This window comes from Centroberyx gerrardi, chromosome 6 (assembly GCF_048128805.1).
Source record: "Centroberyx gerrardi isolate f3 chromosome 6, fCenGer3.hap1.cur.20231027, whole genome shotgun sequence".
In the NCBI taxonomy this organism is placed as follows: domain Eukaryota; kingdom Metazoa; phylum Chordata; class Actinopteri; order Beryciformes; family Berycidae; genus Centroberyx; species Centroberyx gerrardi.
This window is the reverse complement of record NC_136002.1, coordinates 27,716,736-27,738,657: the sequence shown is the minus strand read 5'-3', so window position 1 is coordinate 27,738,657 and position 21,922 is coordinate 27,716,736. Positions and strand designations below refer to the sequence as shown.

Genomic DNA, 21,922 nt, shown 5'->3' with positions numbered 1-21,922 from the left:
TATATTGTGCAATTGCAAATGAGGCGATACAAGGGCAGATAAACAAAAACAAGGCAGGTGTCTAAAAAAAAGGCACAAAGGCATCACTCTGAAGAACCATTTTCGGTTCCAGTTCGCACCTTTATCCTTCTGTGTGTAAACACTTAGGCACTTAGGTGTTAGGTACAGTAGGTCTTTCCTCTGGTGAACAGGAAGTGATGCATTTCAGAACCAGGTAGTTAGCATGAGCAGTGATAGCCACCATAGTTGAATAGACAAAGAAAAGAGACAGAAACTTTATCAGCAGGAAATCCTAGGAAAAAGACGTCATGTTACCACCCATACCGTTTGAGTGACAGGTGATCTCTGGGAAATGCAGTGCAAAAAAACCCCAGCAATGACCTCTTAGCACAAAAGATGTCACCAAAATAAAACAAAAAAAAAACACAAGGACTGAAGATGACCACTTCAGCGCTCTCTGACCCTTGGTTTCCTCTGATCCTGTCTTCCTCCACCAGCTCAGTCTCCCTCCTTCCGCTCTGAGCCGGTCTCCTTGGTGCAGAGTCAGGGCTCCGTGGCTCGCCTGCGCTGCTCGGCGAGTCCCGCGTCGGCGGCGGTTTCCTGGCGCTTCGGCGGCCTGCCCCTGGACCCCGCTGCCCTGCCTGGGGTGGAGCTCAACAGGGGCTCGCTCACCATCTCCTCCCTCCAGCCCCGCCATGTAGGCATCTATCAGTGCGTGGCACGCTTAGACCGCGGGCCCGCCGTCGCCAGCCGCCATGTACGCGTGGCGTTAGCAGGTACGGATACAGAGAATTACACTTCCACGCACACATCCACAGAGCTACACACACACACTAACATTTCCTCAAGCTCATATTCACTTCAAAGTCAGGGAGAGGGGAAGTCGCTTTGAGAATAGGAAGGCCGTTTCTCGAGTGTGAAACACTTAGTGAGACTGCCTGGCCTCGGCTGCCTGCAGCAGAGCGGCGGGGCGTGGGGGGGGGAGGAAGCAGTAGGATTTTTTTTTTTACTCGGGCAACCTTCCAGACGCCTCTTGACCGGTATCCTTAATGAGCCTGGGGCCTTCCTGTGTAGCGTGTTATGTTCCTGCTGGGACGCCGCTCTGGACGCTACGCCGAGGGGACGACCTCGATCTGGAGCCGTATCAGGCATTAATAGAATTATTCACTGGAACAATAAACAAACCCGACGATCCAACACAAACACCTCCACTCAAGTAGCGCGGGTTTGTCTTCGTACTTGGCCGCGCGGACACTCTCTGCGCGTATCACATGTCAAGATGTTCTGCGCAGATGTGTGTTGTTTTACGGCTGAAGGACTCTTTCCCACTCTCTCTTTCTTTCTCTTGGCCTTGCAGAAATATCAGAATATGAGGAAAGCCGGCGGCGGTCGTTAGCGGTGCAGGAAGGCAGCACCGTGCTGATAGAGTGCCCTCTTCCCCGCAGCGACCCTCCAGCTCTTCCTCGGCTAAGAGCGCGAGGGGAGCGGATAGAAGCGTCAACAGGTATTTCTGAAACCAGTGTATAAATGTGCCGTATGTATTTTTTGCTCTGTAAATATATGCTGTTCACCTGCTTATGTTTGCAGACACATACTGTCTTGATACAGTGCAAACAAACAGAGAGGGGAGGGAGATTTTGGGCTGTGGTCTAATACTGAAGCTGCTGTATTTAATAGTGTTCATTATGTCTCTCTCTTTCCAGATGACTATTTAGTTCTTCCATCTGGGAACCTCCAGATTATCTCGGTTTCTGCCCAGCACCAAGGCATGTATAAATGTGGTGCTTACAACCCTGTGACCGGGGAGAGCAGGGTGCAGGCTCACGGTACCAAGCTGTCAGTCAAACGTAAGTCTTATGGCATCATGTACACTACCAGTCAAAAGTTTGGACCCGCCTGATTGAATGTACTATGTTTTTCATTCTCTTAAAGCCATTTTGATCTAAAGGCTTATGCTTAAATGCTTGAAATTTGTTTCTTAGACAAATATAAATAGTGAAGTCGATGCCTATATGAAGTCTTTGCCTTTCCATCAAGGCAAAGGGCGGCTGCTTTAAAGAATCTAAAATATAAGATAGTTTTGATTTGTTTAACACTTTTTTGGTGTTATTTCATAGTTTTGATGTCTTTGCTATTATTCTAAAATCCAGATGTTTTGATACCTCGCTTGTCGTTTCTGGATAGTCCTCTAAAGCGGTCCATTCTGTCTTTAAAGATTCGGACGCCTCCTCCCCCGTGCGGATAGCGTACCCCACCGCCCCCAGGACGATATCGGTGGAGCAGTCGCAGCCGCTGACACTGGAGTGTATCGTGACTGGCAGTCCGGCGCCAGCGGCCAGATGGTTGAAGAACGGCAAGGAGGTCGTCCTGGGGCCTTCCCACCTGCGGCAGCACAACAACCTGGCCTTTCTTACGGTGAAGAGGAGCGACGAAGGGAAGTACCAGTGTACTACTCAGACCGAGAAGGGGACTGTGGTCAGCGCCAACTATACTGTGAATGTACTAGGTAAAAAGAGAGTTTTTTGAGTTTGTCATTGTAATAAGGGGGTACAGAGTGGTCCGGCGATGACGTTTTTTTGTAGGCAAACCCAGAAGTTAGCTCCGCCATGCTCCGTTGGTCTTAACTATAATGGGTTTTTGAATGTGGTTTGGGACTGATGCCGAAAATAAGCTCTGTGTTTAACGCAGGCTTCATACATTTTGTTATATGAGATAACTTTGACAAATCAACACTGCTTTCATGAATTTTAAAGCATAATTGTAATCCATATTAGTAAAAAGCTAAAAAAAAAAAGTATTACAGCAGAGGTCACATTCCTCCAACGTCACAAACATTCAAGCTTCAGCCTCAGGCAAGCTAGCACGCTACCAAATTAAAAAAACTACAATTGGAAAAAACTATAAATCAGTAAATTTACAATCTAAATTGAAATGAGTGCGGTTCAGAGGCTTTATGGCGGACTATTCTGTGGTTAGCAATTTGTTAGCAACTTACTTAATGGTTTATTTTATCTCATAGAACAAAACTTTCTTAAGCTTGTCTTAACCACAGACCTTATTTTCAGGATTTTAACCAGAACCAAAATGCTGACTCACTTCCGGGTTTTAGGACTCAAAACCGGACCGCTCTATTGCTTGTGTATGCAACCAGTGTGCAACAGCGATGGTCATAGCTGATCTCTCTCCCTCTCCTCCACAGAGCCTGTGTCCGTAGTGCAGGGCCTGACCGACCAGGCCGTCTCTCCTGGCTCCTCCGCCCGCTTTACCTGCATGGCGAGGGGAAACCCCTCCCCCAACGTCACCTGGCTGCTCAACGCTGATCCCGTTACCCCCTCGCACCGCTTCCAGATCTCTGGATCCTCGCTCGTTATTACGGACGTGATGCCGCGGGACGAGGGCGTGTACCAGTGTCTGCTGGACAACGGGATCGGCTCGGCGCAGTCGTCTGGCATGCTTACCACCCAATCTGGTACGTATACACTGATTTGTCGCTTTGGTTTATCGATACGAACGAGGACATCAAATGGAGCGAGTTTGAGAAAAGCCACGTTGTTTTAAACCGGTGCCCTTTAACTGGAGTCGGAAAGGGTTAAGGCATCTTACCGGGCGGGATCTCTGTGGGCCTGAAAATCTGCAGGGAGGCCTGGCTCTGCGTGTGTGTATGTGAGTGTGTGTGTTTTTCTGAGGGCCGGTAGGAGAGGCTTGGCCAAGGCCGCCCTCCTCCTGAGCCCTGGACTGAGCTTTAGCGTGAGAGTGAGCTTTGTGCACGCCGTCAGGGATAAGCCCCCGGACACTGGAATGTAAGGAGTAGCCGTGGAGGGTTATGACGAGGACCAGACCACCCAGCTGTCAACATCATACACAACTGCCTTTTATTTATTAACACATCGCCCCACTCCCCCCCCCCCCGCTCCCCCAAACCACCCCTCTCCACCCCCCCCACCCCCCTCCAGCCGGCCCCATTCCTCAACCAGCCCCTCTATCTGCAGAATGATTAATACCGCTGCAGATATAGGGAATACAAATCAGAGAGGATCGGGTGGGCTTGCTGCAAATATTTGCTCTCCCCTTCCCAGAGCAAAAGGAAAAAAGAATGGGATATAATATTTCATGCTGCAAACCGTGTTTATATGCAAAAAAACAGAATGTGAACCTGATAAGAAGGATGTGCCAAGCAAAGGGAAACATTCTGAGGTCAGTTTGTGTTAGGTTGTTGTTTAGGTACCAGGCACCAGCGCTTATCAAATGCCCTTTGCAGTGAAAGTAAACTGTATTGTTGATGTGCGCAGACTGTTAATGTAATTCATCAAAGAGAGCACGCTGAAGTATGTTGGGTTCTCTGTTTTGTATTATTGTTCCCGACGCCGTGACAGCTAGCCTTTTTCCTTGCATGAGTTGGAATGTAGCCTACCACAGGGGAGACGCGATGTCCTTATCCCGGCGTGCGATTGGCTGTCCCCTCCCCTGTCATACGGCGGTGCGACTCTGGCAGTCCCGTCGCCACCCACTGCGCTCCCTTTGCCCCCACGCGGCCAAACTAGGGCCCCTAGTCGCAAACCGCCGCCTCCTCGCCCAGATCTCTGGCAAGAAGGAGCTATCTCGACGTCCAGGCAGTCAGTCAGGGGCGTTTCAGGCAAATACATCTGCAAGGCCTCCGATGAGCTGGGCTCCGTCCAAACTGAGGCTCTCCTCGGTTGGTAAAGCCCCGGTGATTTACTGGCCCGTTTACTCCCAGGTGTTCTCTTCTAATGGACTGACCTTTTTTGCTGGGAAGGACCTGGCAGAATCTCTCCGTCCAGGTGTAGCTGCACTTACTCAAGACATATTAGTCCTCTCCATCAGTTGGCGAGGACACCGTGACTCCTCTCTCGTCTCAGGCCGGTGGAGTAAGAGCCGTGACTCAGAGAGGGGCAGAGGAGTTGGAGGGCAGAGGGAGGGAGAGAGACGGAGAGTGTGCAGGACTGGATGTTGTGCTGGGGTCTGATTCTCTCCGGTATTTTAATGGTCGGTGTGTGGAATGTGTGGCAGCTGGCTGCAGTCCCAGGATCAGGTCTAGTGTTACCAGCTCCGGGCCTGTTTGTTTTGTAAAGTGAACCGGTGCCGCACACACCAAAAACAGCCCGAAACTGGACCCAGGACCCTGCAGTGTGTCCCTGTGGCAAGCCTCGCCGCCTTAACCTCCTTATTCAGTTGTTTAGGTTTTAATATTCAATTATGGTGCTCTTTGCCTTCAGCGGTGCGGCTCGCAGGCGAGCGGTCCCCTCTCTCCTCGGTGTCGTCCAAACGTCTGTGAAAAATTCCACCCGGCCCTTGCCAAACCAGTGTCAGCCATAATAACGCTCCCAGCTTGCATAATTTCCCCAGGTGGACCGCTCTGGCTCTGGTGTAGCTTTAATGAAAAAAACAAACAAAGCATGATTATGTACTGCTGTGGTGATCCAGGTTTTTCTTGTTATTTTATGTAGATTGAAAGGTTTGTTCCCAATGTAAAATTTTCCAGCTCTGCCGGCCGGCCTGTCCTCTGTGGACACATAGTGCCGCCTCTGTTAGCCACAGACAGAATAACACTGATGTCTTTGCTGCAGCTTTTCGTCATTTTATTGTGCTTTCTGCAGTGACGGCCATCCAAAAGTCACTACAAATTGGATCCATGTTCATTTTCAAGGCAGTAAATATTCACAGCACAAAAGGGTGTACCTCGGCAAACAAAATAAAGCAATACCCTGAGTTAATATTGAACTTGGAGTGGTCTTATGCTTGGTTGATCAATGCCTGAATCGTCTCCGCTTCCTCGCCCCGACAGAGCCTCAGTCCGGCTCCACTCCCGACGCGCCGCCGGAGGCTTCGCCGTCGCTGCACCCCATGCAGAGCGACGAGGGCGAGGGACACTTCCTCGCCGAGGAGGAAGGGCTGGGCGACGCGATCGGACCGCCGGCCGACAGGAGCAGCGACCGGCCCACTCCGGAGGCGCCGATCATCACCAGCCCCCCTCAGACTCACAAGCCCGACGTGTACGACCTGGAGTGGAGGGCGGGGCGAGACGGAGGCAGCCCGATCAACGCCTACTTCGTCAAATACCGTAAGGTGAGTCGAAACAGTACAGCGACTTTCTCCCTGAAGGAAGAATTATGGTCGAACACTGTCCCGCTTCATTTTTGTGGCAGCACTTCATCCTAGCCATTGTCTAATAATCAGATTTGAGCTTTTACCGCAAACACATAACCACTCCCCGGAGCGTTTCGCCTAAACCAACTGCGAACTCTGTGTAATGTGCTCATTAAAATGGGGAAGGTAGGGCCAGCGCCTGGACTGACTGAAGGGTTGGTCATTTCCTCTTTAAAAGCCTGTGTTTGCTTCAGTAATAAGCTCACTCTGACTATAAAACTGCACCAATACTAGTTAAGATTGCATTGGCAGCGGGACTCCCAAGTTTTGCTGGCACTGGAAACTGTGACATAGAAATCTCACGAGCGTTGTTGCTCTGGCTGTTCCCCATCATTATTCAGGCTTGGAAAGAGTTGGAAGTATGGAGACTTATAGACTAACAGATGATTTTGTTTTTCTCTGCTGTCCCCTTTTTGTCATGTGTTTGTATTTGTCTGTGTGTGTGTGGCTGTCTGTGTGTGTCAGGTCGATGAAATGGGGACAGTGGTGGGGAGCTGGCACACAGTGCGAGTCCCCGGCAGTGAGAAGACGCTGCGCCTGTCAGAGCTGGAGTCCTCCAGTCTGTATGAGGTGCTGATGGTGGCTCGCAGTTCGGCGGGGGAGGGCCAGCCCGCCATGCTCACCTTCCGCACCGGCAAGGGTCAGTTCAAATGGACTTAACCGAACTTAAAGGAAAAATTCACCCTCAAACAAAGCACTGTTAAAAAGCAGCTATTGGTCCGTTTTGTTGTTTGGTGCTGTATTTTTCTTATTTCCATAGATAATTAGCCAAACATAGACAACGTGACATCACATCCACATATTTCCAGCACAGCTACAATGGAGTGTAATAAGAGAAAAATGTTCAACTGTCTAAAACATCAATGGTAAACGTCACATCAAAGAGCAAGAGCTTCTTTCTAGAGTCATTATTTTGCACCGACGTTCAGCAGTCATACATCGTGATCCACCAACAGCAGCCTCAATAGAGCAGAACGCAGTGCAGCCACAAGACATGTTGTGTTTTGCGTTTGATATTGGATATTCAGTGGATATTTGTTGTTCCAGCTTCAATAACTTATAAAGCGAATAAGTAAAACCACACTGATGAATATATTTGTGATTACTGAAGGAGGAACAACAAGTTACAACCAAGCTAACTTTACTCCAGTCACGAACGACCCGCAGCGAAATGGAACAAGTTCACGCCCGTTCTCTGGAGGATCGTTTGGGGAAACGTAGATCAGTAACTGAAGTAACAGAACATGAGGGGAAGTGGGTGCAACAGAAAACGTAAATTGCAACGCTTTATCACCAAATAACTCCTGGGATGCATTAAACATCGCAAATTGATGATATCTAACAGTGTAGGAGTATCCGAGGGTGGAATTTTCCATTAACTGACTTCAATCCACTTTTAACCGCGTCTCACAATCATAATCATAACCGCAATCGTAATAATAATTGCAATCATAATCATAATCATATTGAGTGATCGTAAGCACTTTTCAAAACAAAGTTGTAAAGCACTGGTAGGAATCAAATCCAAAAAGATTTTTAGAATAACTAACGCATACCAACAACAAGAACAACCGCAACAATTCCAAAAAATAACAATAATACTATACCACAGTAAAGTTAAGGACATTTTCACTGGTCAAAAATATGTAAAATGCTGCCAAATGCCTTGGATATGATTGTAACCCAAGGTTTGTCCTTAAAATCCAGGCCTTTTCCGAATTGAACCTTGGTTGGTGTGTGAAGTCCCTACTAAAAAAAAAAATAACCGTCCAAAACCAGACTCTGAAGTCCAGATACGGACCAGAAACAGCCCCGAAAAACTGAGGATATGCTTATCGAGAAAAGTATCAGCTTTCTAAACTTTCAAAACAGAGAACTGATATTTTAGGAAAATATAAACAGTTGAATAATTATTCTTCCAACAAGAACTGACTGGATTTACTTTGACTTGAAAACTGTCTATTTACTTTGATTAGCCGGCCAGTTAGAGGAGGAAATTTCAGGTGCTTGTTGTGTTCCTGAATACTGATAGGTTAGAGACACACACACACACACACAAACACAGATGCAAGACGCACAGCCAAGTGTAGAGATTGCTTGTTGTAACTGCAGCGCTGTCATGTGGGAACCTGAGACCCACGCTGATAAAACCAGAACCGCTCCGGAAACCAAAAGGACATTTTATATTTTAGAGCCGAGATATCCGGTGCAGGTCGGGGGCCCGTTCCTTGTGTTTCGGGTAGGAACCGATCGCCCCGATGACCTGCGTTTCTCTCTTTCCTCTCCCAGAGAAGAGCACCTCCCCAGTTAAGAACCCGTCCAAGGCTCCGGTGGTCTCCTTGCCTCCCAAAGCGCCGGAGGACAAAGCCCCCAACACACACTTTGGAGTCGTCATACATGACAGAGGTAGGGGCAGAGACGAACGTTTATTTTCAACCAACTTCTGTGTCGTTGTTGTTGCTGCTGCTTCGCTCTGAAAAAGATGACCGTGGGATGTTTCTTAAGAGGTTTTGGGCTTTCTGTCTGTTGTTCATGACCAGCCTCTGTTAGATAGATCTCAGCTTAATGTTTGGATGTGGTCTGCTTTGTTTCTTTGTGCCTTGGAAATATGAACAGTGGAATGATAGTCGACACCCTGTAATGACCCTTGGATGAGAGATGCTGTGAGCTATAAGCCGTGAGATTGTACACGGCTTAAGGGTTGGGTCTGCGTATGTGTGTGTGTGTGTGTGTGCGTGCATGCTTTTCTGGCGTTAAAAGCGGGCCTACTTTGCTGAAACTCACATTAGTCTTCTCACTAACCCCAGCTCTCTCTCTCTCTCTCTCTCTCTCTCTCTTACACTCTCTCCTGCCCTCTCTAACTATGTGGCTAAGAGCCCAGGCAGTAAGTACACATTCCTCCACAGCATGCCGCTACACTGTGATGTGTATTTTTGTGTTTTTTTCCTTTTTCCTCTCTCTGTGAATATGTTCCATCCTTACATGACATGGGATGCGAAGATGATAGTTGCCAGTTCCTATTGCGCTGTGTTTTTACTTGAAAAAGAAATAAAGTTCATATCAGTTTAATACATACAGTAATGTCAGAATTCTGAGATTAATGTCAGAATTCTGAGATTAAAATAAGAATTCTGAGGTAAAGTCAGAATTCTGAGATTAAAATAAGAATTCTGAGATTAAAGTCAGAATTCTGAGATTCTGAGAATGAAGTCAGAATTCTGTTTAAAGTCAGAATTCTCATTTTAAAGTAAGAATTCAGCCAAGAAGTCAGCTGATTTTTTCACATCCTCTTCCTGTGACTCCAGTACCCGAGGCTCCTGATCGCCCCACCATCTCCATGGCGACCGAAAGTTCCGTGTACGTCACATGGATCCCGAGAGCCAATGGCGGCTCTCCGATCACGGCTTTCCGCGTGGAGTACCGGCGCGGCCGCAGCGCAGAGTGGGTCGTCGCTGCGGATAACATCTCCCCTCTCAAACTGTCTGTGGAAGTACGCACTCTGGAGCCTGGTGAGTTACCGCATGTCAGGCTGGGGGACAAAAAACTTTTCCTCTAATAGACCAGTCAAGCGTGACATTATTTTTCTGCCCAAATAAGGGACAAACATGAAAATGAATATGGGTTTGAAATGATTGCCTCTAGCTACATCTGAGGCTAGCATTGACTATTGTTTTAGAGGTTTTCTTTTAAATTGGATAGGACTTCATATAAAAACTTTGTCCTGTGCCACTTCCATCGACAGGATTTCACTCATTTAAAGGACAGAACATTTGGTCCAAAAATCATATTCATTTTCACCATAGGCAAAACAAAAGAGTTTGGATAGGAACTGAAAGTTCAGAAATGACAACAACACTAAAGCACATGTTGAATAATCAAATTGATCATTGCATTGAACTAGTATGGTAATATAGAGTATAAGAGTTTTTGCCTTTTTTCATTAATTTAGACAGCAAAAATGTCTGTCACAATAACTCGATATCAGTATTTCCTCACAATATGACTTATTGAAAGATGATAAACGATGATATTGAATTATTGCCCAAGCCTGCTCTCAACACTGACTTTGTGTATTGTCATTGTATTCCTTTTTTTCAGGCTCCACCTACAAGTTTCGGGTCATAGCCATGAACATGTACGGCGAGAGTCCGCACAGCATCCCCTCCAAGCCGTACCAGGTGTCGCAGGCCAGCCCGCGTTTCTCAGACCGTCCCGTCGCCGGACCTCACATCTCCTCCACAGACGCCATCAGCGACACGCAGATCATGCTGCGCTGGACTGTGAGTACCGCCGTCGACACGCCCCGCGCGTACGACGAGAGCAATTTGCGAACCGTCGTGCGAGTTAGTGGCATTTCCAGATGGGTCAGCTGTGTTTGAGATGCTGAGCGGAGCTGCTGGTGGTTCTCTGGCAGAGGAGACTCAATCAGGCCTTTAATTGGCCGGCTGGTTTGATTAGAGCTCAGTTCAGGCAGAGATTAGGAGGCCCTGTCCGTGTAGATTTTGATTCAGCTCTCTTCAAAGCTATTTTTACTCTCTCACAGCGGTTTTCAGCCGCAGATGGACAGAGATAGTTCCCCCGCATTTACTTAACCTCAGACAGTCTCATTATTTCCTGAACTTCAGACAGACAGTGCAATCACGATCGTGCCTGCAGTACATCTGTTGATAACAAGGCTGGCCATTAGCTGCAGGAAAATTTCTGCTCTTTGAATAATAATTGCCTACCAGATTGTGATAGTCTAACGTAATCTTTTTCCACCCCCACCCAGTATACTCCCTCCAGTAACAACAACACTCCAATCCAAGGCTTCTACATTTACTACCGTCCCACAGACAGCGACAACGACAGCGACTACAAGAGGGACGTGGTTGAAGGTAAGTTGGAATGTGAATGTGGCTGATCGGGTTTAAAGGACAATTCCAGCGTGATTTGAGTTTTCGCTCATTTTGTACATTTTCATTGTACATTTTAACCACAATTACATATTTTTAAATCAGTTTTGCCAAACCTCTCGGGCTCCTCATTCACTCCCATTCAATTCCAAACGGAATAGAAAACAGCTCCGGAGACTTGTAATTTGGTCGTTAAAGGTAATCCATCACGGTGAATGTGAGGCCGCCAATCGTGTTTTGCAAAATTGCATCAGAACGCCAATATCAGGCTATAAACTTTTACATTTTGAAAGAAGTTCCGGTCACCGGTTCATATCAATGTGTGCATTCGGGAATCCGATCTCTGCTTCTAAACAAGAAGAGGCAAGATGCCGCTTCCGGGTCACTATGTGTCGGATTTCTACGTTTTCCTGGCCAACATAAACCTTTCAACCAATAGCGTTCTCTGCGGTTACGTTAGGACCCGCCTCCTGTCAATCACAACACAGTCAAGCCAACAGACAAACCAAAGCAAGACGCTTCCGCCAGCTATAGTCTGTAAAATTTTACGGAAGATAAAGCTGGATTTTACACAATTATGGCTTAAAATTGCTGCCCTCTTCTTTACTGGGAGTACCTTGTAATATTTAGACAGAGTTTATTTTAAAATATTTACTTTGAAAAACAGCTTAGGGAGGGAAAAATAGCAAATATCTCAAGCGCTGGGAAATGATCTACAGTGATGTAAAACAGTAAGGGAATTCAGGAAATGAGCAAAAACGCTGGAGATGTCCCTTAAGTATATGTGTGTGTGTGTGTGTGTGTGTGTGTGTGTGTGTGTGTGTGTGTGCGCGTGTGCGCCCTGGCCTTGAGAATAATGAGCCGGATCACCGAGGTTCAGCATTGTGGTGGTAGTGGTAGTGTGTTTGTCAGCAGCCCCATCCTGTCCCGGATGCTCAGCTCGTGCTGTGCAGATAAGCTGGGAGCCGGGAGGGTAATGGATACCCAGCGTCTGGAGCGGGGCGGCGTGAGGACGGCCATTTCTGCTGTTTGATGTATGGGGAGTGCTGCGCCCGGGCAGCGAGGCGGTCTGAAATCTGTTTTTAATAAATGGTTGCCTACTAATGGCCCAGAGCTGAAATATGAGAATGGCCAGAGGAGAGCGGCTCAGGTTGCCGGGAGGAATGCTAACAGAGAAGCCTGGTAGAGGGAGGGAAGGAAGGCCGGGCCCGCTTGCTCCGCCCACCTCCTCCCAACCTCTTAACCCCTGGCTCTCCCTGGGCTCCTCGCTGTCAGGGACACATGCCTGCCATGGACAGTTTCCACCCAGATAAGCTGCTTGTGGCTTGTTAAAAAAAAACTCCCTACTTATCACTGTTTAAATGTGTTTATTTGAATCTGTGTTTGAACATGACTCGGGGCACGCACTGGTCTTTGTGTGCGAAGCCATGCTTTTGTATCGGTACTAGTGTTGAGTAAAGCTGTCAGAGAGGCAGGTTCCTTTATTGTTGTCACTTAGTAGAAGTTAATATTCTACTAAGTCTACCAGTCAAAAGTTTAGAAACACCTCATTGTATGTACTATGCTTTTCATTATCTTAAAGCCATTTTGATCTAAAGGCTTATGATTAAAGGCTGGAAATTAGTTTTTTAGACAAATATAAATAGTGAAGTTGATGCCTATTTATGAATTTCTTTCCAAAGTCTTTGCCTTTCCATCAAGGCAAAGGGCGGCTACGTTAAAGAATCTAAAATATAAGATAGTTTTGATTTTTTTTGGTCACTGCATAATCCTATTTGTGTTATTTAATCGTTTTAATGTCTTTACCCTTATTCTAAAATGTGAAAAATAGAAAAAAACGTGTCCTAACTTTCGACTGGTAGTGTACCTCAGGGCAAAGGTAGTAAGCATGCGATGTTTTGTTATGCTTTCATACCAAACAAAACCCGGCACAGAACAGCGGCTCGTTTCAGCCTCAGTTGCTAGAAATGTAGCATTTCCATGTCGGAGATTGCGGCCCCATCTCTGATTACAGAGCGCGTAGTGTGATTGTGTGTGGCAGTGCAGCGGCGGCGTGTGTGCACAGGGCTCCACAGTGTTTTGAGCTCTATGTGTGGAGTGGGAATACTGGAGGCAAGCCAGGACAAACATGAAGCTGCCATATATGGAGCTCGTCTGGAGTAAAGCAACTGTCTGGGCCCTCGTGGGACTGAGTAAGGGGGGGGGCTGAAGTAGAGAGAGAAGGGGGGGTGGGGGGGGGGGGGGGGGGTGAATGAGAGGGAAAGAGAGCATGAAAGAACATGACCTCATGAGAGTGTGAGATAAAGAGAGTAGAGTAGAAGCGAGGAAAGCATTGATTGTGAGTTTACCTAGGGAGGGGGCGGGATTCGGGGGCAACGTGAGTCAACACTGGCTCGTACAGGAAGAGATTTCTCACCTTTGCCCCCTTCTTCTTTTCTTTCCCCTCCCCCTCTCCAGGTGTAAAACACTGGCACATGATTGGCCATCTCCAGCCAGAGACTTCTTACGATATCAAGATGCAGTGCTTTAACGACGGGGGAGAGAGCGATTACAGCAACGTCATGATTTGTGAGACCAAAGGTAAGACACACACACACACACACAGGCACGCACACAAAAGGCCGGAGAGGAAATGACTCATGTGCCAACCAAGCCTCCACTTTATCAGAAGTCCAGGCATGTTGCCGTAGAGGCTATAACTTTAATGATGGGTATGATAGCCATAATTACAAAACGTAAATGTACTGCGTTTTATGGGACGAACAACAATGGCTGGCATTGTACAGTGTTGTACTCTGTTATTTTTCACCGTTGCTAGTGGATGAAAAGCTGTTCCTCATGCCCCCCTCCTCCCCGTCTCTCCGCAGCACGCCAGCCCCCGGGGGTGCCCAGCCAGCACCCCATCACCCCGCCCGGCCCCCACCCCCAGGATCCTCCCAGCCCGCCTGGAGGACTGCTCTACCTGATCGTGGGCTGCGTCCTGGGAGTGATGGTGCTCATCCTTCTGGTCTTTATCGCCATGTGTCTGTGGAGGAACCGGCAGCAGAACAGCATGCACAGTGAGTTTAGAGGCAAGCCGAGTGCAGAGCTAACCAGGAAGCCTTGTAGACTGAAGCCGGCCAAAACACCTCTGAACCAACTTGTTAAAAATGTATACACACTGCAAAAACTGACTGACTTGTTATTTTATTTTATCTTGATAAGTCTGTATCCAGTTTCAACAAATTTGATTCTTTTTCAAGATGATGTAACTTGTTTCAGGACATTTACTTGGTAAAAGTGAAATAGTCTTGGAGAAAGTTTCTTGTTTCAAGATTTTCTTCATTGTTTTTAATGATTTCTTGAAAGAAGTCATATTGGCATGTATCAGGTGAAACTGATTGAAACCAGCAAGATTATCTGCCAGTGCAGTGAGATAATTTGACTGAAAATATCACAAAGTAAGCTTGATAGGTGTGGAAACACGTTAAAATCACTTGTCACTTTTTGCAGTGCACTCATGCGTTACACTAAGGCATATTGGATAAATGACATATTTATGTTAAAGGAAGAGTTCACCCCAAAATGAAAATTCAGTCATTACCTACTCACCCTCATGCCAGTCTCTGTTGAAACCCGTAGGATCACCAAACACACAGCGAGTTAGCCCCCGTAGTTCCATCTCATCCTTCCCCCAAACTATTGAAGTTAGCGTGGCCATCTTTTTGCAGCTCCGAAAAAGCATAAAGTGTCCATTTAATTACTCCATTCAGCTTGTGCAGCATGTTTTGTAGTCAAACAATTGCACTTTGTCCTCACTGACAATGCTCTGGTCACATGCGCACCCTACAGTCACAAGCAGAGTCGTCCCACTTTTGGACTTTTGGACCCACAGTGAAATTGTTTGGCTACAAAACACTTTGATTATGCTTTTTTGGGATGAACATTTTTAATAGTCTGGGAAAAGGCAGATATTGAACTACAAGGGCTAACTTGCTGTGTGTTTGGTGGTCTTATGAGAGGACCGACTGAGGTGGGGGTGAGCAGATAATGACTAAATTTTCATTTTGGGGTGAAATATTCCTTTAACTACAGTAGATAAGGTTTTAAAACTGTTGGCTAGTGTCTGCCTCCAACCACCCTCTGTCCTCTGTTTCTCCCTCACTTCCTCTCTCTCTCCCTCCCTCCTTACTGTAGAATATGACCCTCCTGGCTACCTGTACCAGCCCGCCGAGATGAACGGCCATGTTCTTGAGTACACCACGCTGCCGGGCTCCAGCCGCATCAACGGCGGCGTGCACGGCGGCTACGGGCACAGCGGCCCCATGCTACCCCAAGGATGCCATCACCTCCACCACAAACTCCCCAACGGCTTGGCGCTGCTGAACGGGTCGGGCGGCCTGTTCTCACCTGGCCACCCACACGGCCACGATGGCACCCTGCCCCACAGCACCATGGACTGTGAGCACTCGCATCCCCACCACCACCATAACGTGAGTGCAGGCACCACACACACACACACACACACACACACACACACACACACACACACACCAACACTAACTACTCACTTGAAACCTAGAGACTGGGCGCCTTATTCGCAGCTTTATCTGTGCCATACCAGTATTTTTTTGTGATCAACATTTTTTTATTTTTTTATTTTTTTTCATAAAAAGAAGTCTGCAGTACAAAACATAAAAGTGCAGTGTAAAAATAAGAAAAGGGTGGGGTTGTGGTAGGGAAGGGGGACAGACAATTACATATCACAGATGTTATGCTATTGCCTAGAAACTACAATAAAGATAAAATAAATTTCCATGCATCCACTGTAGAAGGTTTTGCCTTGTTTAACCTGGCAGTCATACATTCAAGATTTACAATGTTTTGAAAAGAGTGTATCCATATCATTTTCATGCAAATATCAGGGGAAAAATCAATTACTAATGATAGTCTTTTTTAGCAGCTGTAAAGCCAGAAAGCAACTTTTTTTTTTTTAACTTCAGGTCTTTGGTGTCACTAAGTAAACACAGACAGGGGTTAGGTACATACTGGATCTTAGTTAGGTTACAAAGGACAAAATTAACATGAAACCTACCTACCATGCCAAACCAGTATTAAATGACCGAACGTGGTCTGGTGCAAATTCAGTTTAGATTGGCTAAATCTGGTGTTTGTGTTCCCATGTTCAGGGCGGAGGGATGTACACAGCTCTTCCCCAAACAGAGTCTTCTGATTGTATGAGCTGTCAGAACCTCTGCAACAACAACAGGTAAGAGAAGAAGACTTTTTAATATTATTATTATTATTCAGGATTATGTTCATCACTTTCTTTTCCTTTGTCATGGAAAGAACTTGAAAATCTCATCGCTCATATTTCGCAAGAGGCAGCTGACCAAAGGTGTCCTACATTCCTTGTGACCTTACAGCTTCAGAAACGCCCCCCCCTCCTTCCCCAACACACACACACACACACACTCACACACACACACACATCCTCATTTCCCCTCCCGCTACTCCTGTTTATGTACTTAAGGGTCTCCAGCATCACAGTTTACTCTGTGTGCACCCAGCCAGCAGACCTAATGAGCCCTGTGTTTATTTACCTCTGGCTGCTGGGAAGAGAGGGGGGGCCCGACCCAATCACGGTCCGATAGGAGGAAGCGGAGTGGGAGAACGTGCTAGAAACTCTTGTCTGCGTTAGAGAACGGCAGCCAGCTTGAGAATCTTCTGAGGGGAGCGAGAGCACAGTGGGCCACAGTTGCTTCACCCTCAGTGGAAGCAGACCCTTTAAAGTCGAGATGAAACGGCATTTCGAGAGTATCTAACTCCCGTATCGTGACGTATTTCCGAGTGAAACAGGAAAGACAGGCGGGACGTAACGTTGGGAGGAATTTGATTTGAACGTTGAAAAGTGGGCGTATATTGGTATATAGGTGCACAATATGACCGGGGATGTGATCTAAAAGAGTTAAAAAGGCATTTTTCATTTCATCTCGACTTTAATCTCTGTTTCGACTGCTGAAAACCTTTTTTTGCAGCTGTGCCAGGGCGGCCCAGTTGTGTCAGGGCTGTCATTGTTTTGTATATTGTAAAGGAGCAGGCCTATTTACATGAGGGTTTTCTTAGTACGTCTGGCGGGAAAAGCCACAGATATTAGAGCCATCTGGTGTAAGGAGGAGAGACAGAGGTATGCGAAGCGGCATTGAGAGTTGTCAGCGATCCGTGGGCACCTTATAAAAGAATATGTCCCTCTTTGTTTCCATCTCTCTCCCTCTGTCTCCGAGCAGATGTTACACCAAGACCAACGGCACTTTCTCCAGCGGCACTCTGCCCCTAATGCATCGCGTGGCGCCGTGCCAGCAGGACGGGCTGGAGATGGTGCCTCTGGGCCAGGTTTCGCCGCAGTGCCACGGCCCCGACAGCCAGACGCACGCCGGCGAGCGGGAGGCCGAGCCGGCGTACGAGCCGGACGAGCACAGGGACTCCTCGCCCTCGCAGCATTCCTGCTGTCTGGTCGGGGACAACGAAGACTGCCCGGGCGACGACACTGGTGAGGCTCGTTTTTATACCGGAAAGCCCGCAAAAAGCTTTTCAAGTATTTTCTGTTCCTTCGAGTCTTCTTCTTCTTCTTCTTCTGGTGTGTTCTCACTTTTCTCAGTTATGCAGCATCGGTTGATAGTAGAAGATGTACGACCTTATCTGTGTGCTGTCAAACTTTAGAGAACTGACTGATTTTCAACAAATTCTTTCTGTTCTAATTAATAAAATGAAGTAAACATTTTAATTTAGAGCTGCAACGTGCCCACCCCCGTTTTCAGTACTGGAAGTAAATTTCCCATTCATTTTCTCCAGAAAAGCCCAATACAAACCCTTTTTTTTAGCTTTGAACCAAACCAACCAGCTACCAGTTCAATCATGAGCTTATATCAATGTATTCAGACAAAAGTATGTATGAAAACTGAAAAGGGGCAAGAGTACAAGACTGTACATACGAACAACTCATCTCACACAGCGTTGCAAGTGATGTCATCGATTCCCTTTCCCTCATTTTCAACGGTGATACTCAATAATATAATTAGGTTATATGATAATATAATAGCGATTGCTGCTTTGTAAGGATTTTCGCCCCTGCACACACACACTCTTCTCCTCATCCCCCCCCCAAAAAAATAAATCATGTCTGACAGCAAAACCATGGTGGAGCGGCGCCAATCACCGATACAGGTTGTTAGCGACTAACGTTACTTCGCTCTGGTCTGGCTACCAACCAGGCGTAGCTGTGGAGCGGGTAACGTTTCTATGGTTGTGGTGGGAGTTACGCACGCTGAAAGAAAGTTCACGAGGGGCTGATCACTGGTGTAAAAATCTCACATGAAGGAAGAAAAAAGGAACGTACACTTTAGCTCCATATGCATATTTTTTACTGACAGCGTTTCGGCCTAACCCTAACCGTAAGACCGAGAAGGCTTTATGCTAAAATGTTGTCAGTAAAAAATATTATGCATATGGAGCTAGAGTGTGTGATGCTTTTTTTTGTCTTTCATGTGAAACGTTTCTATGGTAACGGCGACCTCTCTGAATGGCAGGGACTCACTAAAGCTTGTGGGTAGTGTAGTATTTCACAGAGAACTCAGGGAACAAAGCACAACTTCTTAACAACTAAGATCAAATCAGACTGACTATTGGAACATATAGGAGCATATATATTTCTCAGTCCGATAGCTCATGGTAACTCTTACCTTACACTGTTAAAACATTATGGCTAATGAACTTGTTATGCATAAAATGAATGGTTAAATTTACTTCTGGAACCCGACATTTCAGCTCTGTTCTGAAAATATAACTTCAATTAAGAATCTTCACACCTTATGTGTATTTTCACACCACTACCGCAATCCTCATGCTGTAACTACGCAGCTTCACCCTCAAATTGCGCCATTGGGACTGTACAGAATCTGTAGTTATTTATTGTTAATCCGGTGACTAATCCCCAAAAACTCCCCGCTCTCTGTGTCTGTGCAGCCGAGGAGGAGCCGCAGTGTGTGGACACGGAGGGGCCTGTGGTGTGCTGGGAGAGTCTGGGCCTGCCCGACTTGGACTGTGACGAAAAGCCTGGGTGGATCTCCAGCAACAGTCTGGCAGGAGAGCTGATCCAGCCCAGTCCACAGGAGGTCTGATCGCAGCCCACACACACACACAGACACGCACACACACACACACACACAGACACAGACACACACTCCTGCAGCGGGGGCGGAAAAGAAAACCAGGCAGACGGACCGGGCGGGACGAGAGACATTGGTGGAAATATCACATGTGGCGAAAGGAGAGGACCAGCGATGGCTATAGTCAGAGACACTGCGTGTTACGGTGACAAGGACACTGAACCGTCAACGGACTTCGCCGGGACGAGCGACGTGCGGAGAGAGAGCGAGCGTGAGAGACTGAGAGGAAAGCCAGACGGAGAGACGAACAGCGGCGTCGCTCAAAGACGGAAACTGTACCCCACTAGAGGGAAGACTCTCATAAAAGATCAAAAACTCTTTAGATGACTTATTTATTTTTTGTAGTAGTAAAATATTATTTCATATGAATGTATCTGTTTTTAAAGAAAAAAAGTTTGTCTTTTATATTATTTATGCCTTTTGGATGAGAAATACTTTTTATTTTTTGTCGTCGTGTCCCTCTGTGTTCCACGCTGCGTGGAGATTAGCAATTGTCTGTGTAAAGTTTTGTAATAATATAAAGAGAAGATATGGAAGAGTAAACAACAACCTATTTTCAATTTCTTTTCCTCCCCTCCTTCCCTTCTGTGTGCGGCGTTGGATGAGTGATCGCCGTAGTGAATTTCCCCCGGCCACGGTCCAAACCCATCGATATTTCTGGCAGGTCTTTGATGTGGCTCTCTGACGGGCCGTCCCACTGCAGTGACCCCTGAACGGGGTGAACACTCCCTGCACTGTTCGGACGACGGTGCCGCTCTTTGCTTCAGCGACTGCTTGATAGCTCATTACTTTTACGCCAAACGCACTGTTCCTTTGAGCGCACTAATGACCCACTGCCCCCCCAATCTGCTGGAGAAGTGGATGCAGTTGTGTTAAAGCATTGTTTTTCACACAGGTCTTTATGTGTTTTGATGTAATCAGGGTTTTGATGTAAACATACATACAGCCTAAATCATGAAGTGAGGCTGCAACAGAGAAGAGCGTCCCGTTCCCTCTATTTCAGACCTAGTAGATTAACTTAAATTCTGGTGTCGGGTTTAGTCACTTCTCTGCCCGCATGAAGTGATGAATCATAACTTCCAAACTGTCTAGAGAAAGCTGGACTCACCAACATTAGATCTTTTGCCTTTGGTATGGTAAACATGAGTGTGTTTTGTGCAGTTTACTGACGTCACCTTACATGACTTCTGGGTATTGAAGTTCACATTTTTCAAAACGTTAGCTCTTGTTTCCATTTGGAGCCGCAAATGTGCGAAGTTGCCCAGTGCAGCTTTAATGTCGGTCGTGTCCTTACTACGTCTGACTAACTGTGGTGAGCTGAAGTGAACAATTCTGGAATGGGGAAAGCTGGTTATTCACCCAATTGCCCTGTTCAATCTCCGTACACACAGTAAAGAGACGTTGTTGGATGCTCCTGAGGTGTAAAAGCACTGCGGATAAAACAGTTGTAACGTACCCCTTCTCAGTTTTCAGCATGGGACGGCCCCAAAGCCTTTTTCTAAGGGTTTAAGCTCTCTATTGGTTTGAAAGTAAGCTCCGTGGTGTGCTGGCTGATTGGAGCTGATAGGATTGCAGCGGGCGGATGACAGCGCTGGCCGTGCTTCAGTGAGGATGACTGCGGCGCGGCCGTCCGATGCCCGGTGCCTGTCTGCCCGCGTTAGTGCCAGTACCCGCTGCCAGTCCTCAGGCCCCCGGCTCGCCTGGCATCTCTCCTCCCCTCCGATGCTACATGGGATATTCCTGGCACCCGGACCTGCTCGCCTGCCGCTGAGGCGTGGCGCAGGCTCTTCCGGCTGTTATTTTTAGTCAGGATGGAGGCTGCTTTGCTGTTGAGGCTGCCGGCGTTCGGCCAGTCGACTTGTCTTTTCCCCAGGCTTTTCCCAGGCGGTCTATGTCTATGAGTTCCTCAGTATATCGGCCCCGTAGCTCTCTAGCGTATTAGATGTACAATGATTCAAGAGCATTTTTGCGTCTGAGGGTGTGGATCTAAAACAATAAGTGACTCAAAGCCCAGAATAATGGAAACTGGTATTCATTTTCTCATGAACTGATCGAAAAAAAAAAAAAAAAAGGTATCTTGCTTTTCATTTGAAACGTATCTGTTCCCATGGAGTGTTTATCAGCGGCTCATATACGAGTGTCTATTATGGCTCTAATGCGCTGCTGTTAGGAAGAAAAGGGAGGGAAACAATGGGTAGGAAATGAAGCTGGAAATGAAAGAGAAATGGTCCGGGGAGAGAGAGAGGAGATGCTGACAGATGCTGGCCGGGCTGATGAGGAGAAGATAAGGGCAGGGTTGTCTCTAAATGAGCCGCTTCTCCATCTCCCACGTCTGTCAGTCGGCACTCTCCCCCCGGCCCGGCCCTGCACCCTCTGCCCACGCAGCTACACCCCTTCATTAAGGAGCCCATGGGAACAAGAAAGCTCATTGTCCTCGCTGGAATTCCTGCCCCTTGCTGCAGAGCCGACCTGTTAACGCCGGTCCCTCTCCCCTCCCGCCCACTATTCTTCCTCTCTCTCTCTCTCCCCTCTCCGGCGCGGCCTGAATGAATGCAATTCTTATGAATCGGGCAGTGTGTTGTTGTGGCTTGATTTAGCCCCCCCCCCGAGCAGGTTTTTTTTTTTTTTATCCTTGAGATGTCACAAACCGCAAGCGAA

At 47.2% G+C, this 21,922-nt stretch overlaps 1 protein-coding gene across 1 annotated transcript in view; it reads left to right on the top strand.

Annotated features, from left to right (window-relative positions):
* cdon (cell adhesion associated, oncogene regulated) overlaps positions 1 to 19,824 on the top strand; it is a 34,949-nt gene extending 15,125 nt beyond the window's left edge. Inside the window, exons 3-19 of the mRNA XM_071902427.2 lie at positions 498 to 776; positions 1,358 to 1,504; positions 1,704 to 1,847; positions 2,216 to 2,506; positions 3,200 to 3,469; positions 5,804 to 6,084; positions 6,631 to 6,805; positions 8,455 to 8,571; positions 9,471 to 9,674; positions 10,264 to 10,445; positions 10,937 to 11,042; positions 13,518 to 13,640; positions 13,928 to 14,119; positions 15,237 to 15,532; positions 16,229 to 16,308; positions 17,327 to 17,589; positions 19,062 to 19,824. Coding sequence (XP_071758528.2) covers positions 498 to 776; positions 1,358 to 1,504; positions 1,704 to 1,847; positions 2,216 to 2,506; positions 3,200 to 3,469; positions 5,804 to 6,084; positions 6,631 to 6,805; positions 8,455 to 8,571; positions 9,471 to 9,674; positions 10,264 to 10,445; positions 10,937 to 11,042; positions 13,518 to 13,640; positions 13,928 to 14,119; positions 15,237 to 15,532; positions 16,229 to 16,308; positions 17,327 to 17,589; positions 19,062 to 19,216 — 3,305 coding nt within the window. The 3' untranslated portion in view covers positions 19,217 to 19,824. The remainder of the gene's footprint in view (positions 1 to 497; positions 777 to 1,357; positions 1,505 to 1,703; positions 1,848 to 2,215; positions 2,507 to 3,199; positions 3,470 to 5,803; positions 6,085 to 6,630; positions 6,806 to 8,454; positions 8,572 to 9,470; positions 9,675 to 10,263; positions 10,446 to 10,936; positions 11,043 to 13,517; positions 13,641 to 13,927; positions 14,120 to 15,236; positions 15,533 to 16,228; positions 16,309 to 17,326; positions 17,590 to 19,061) is intronic.
* The last annotated feature ends 2,098 nt before the right edge of the window (positions 19,825 to 21,922 follow it).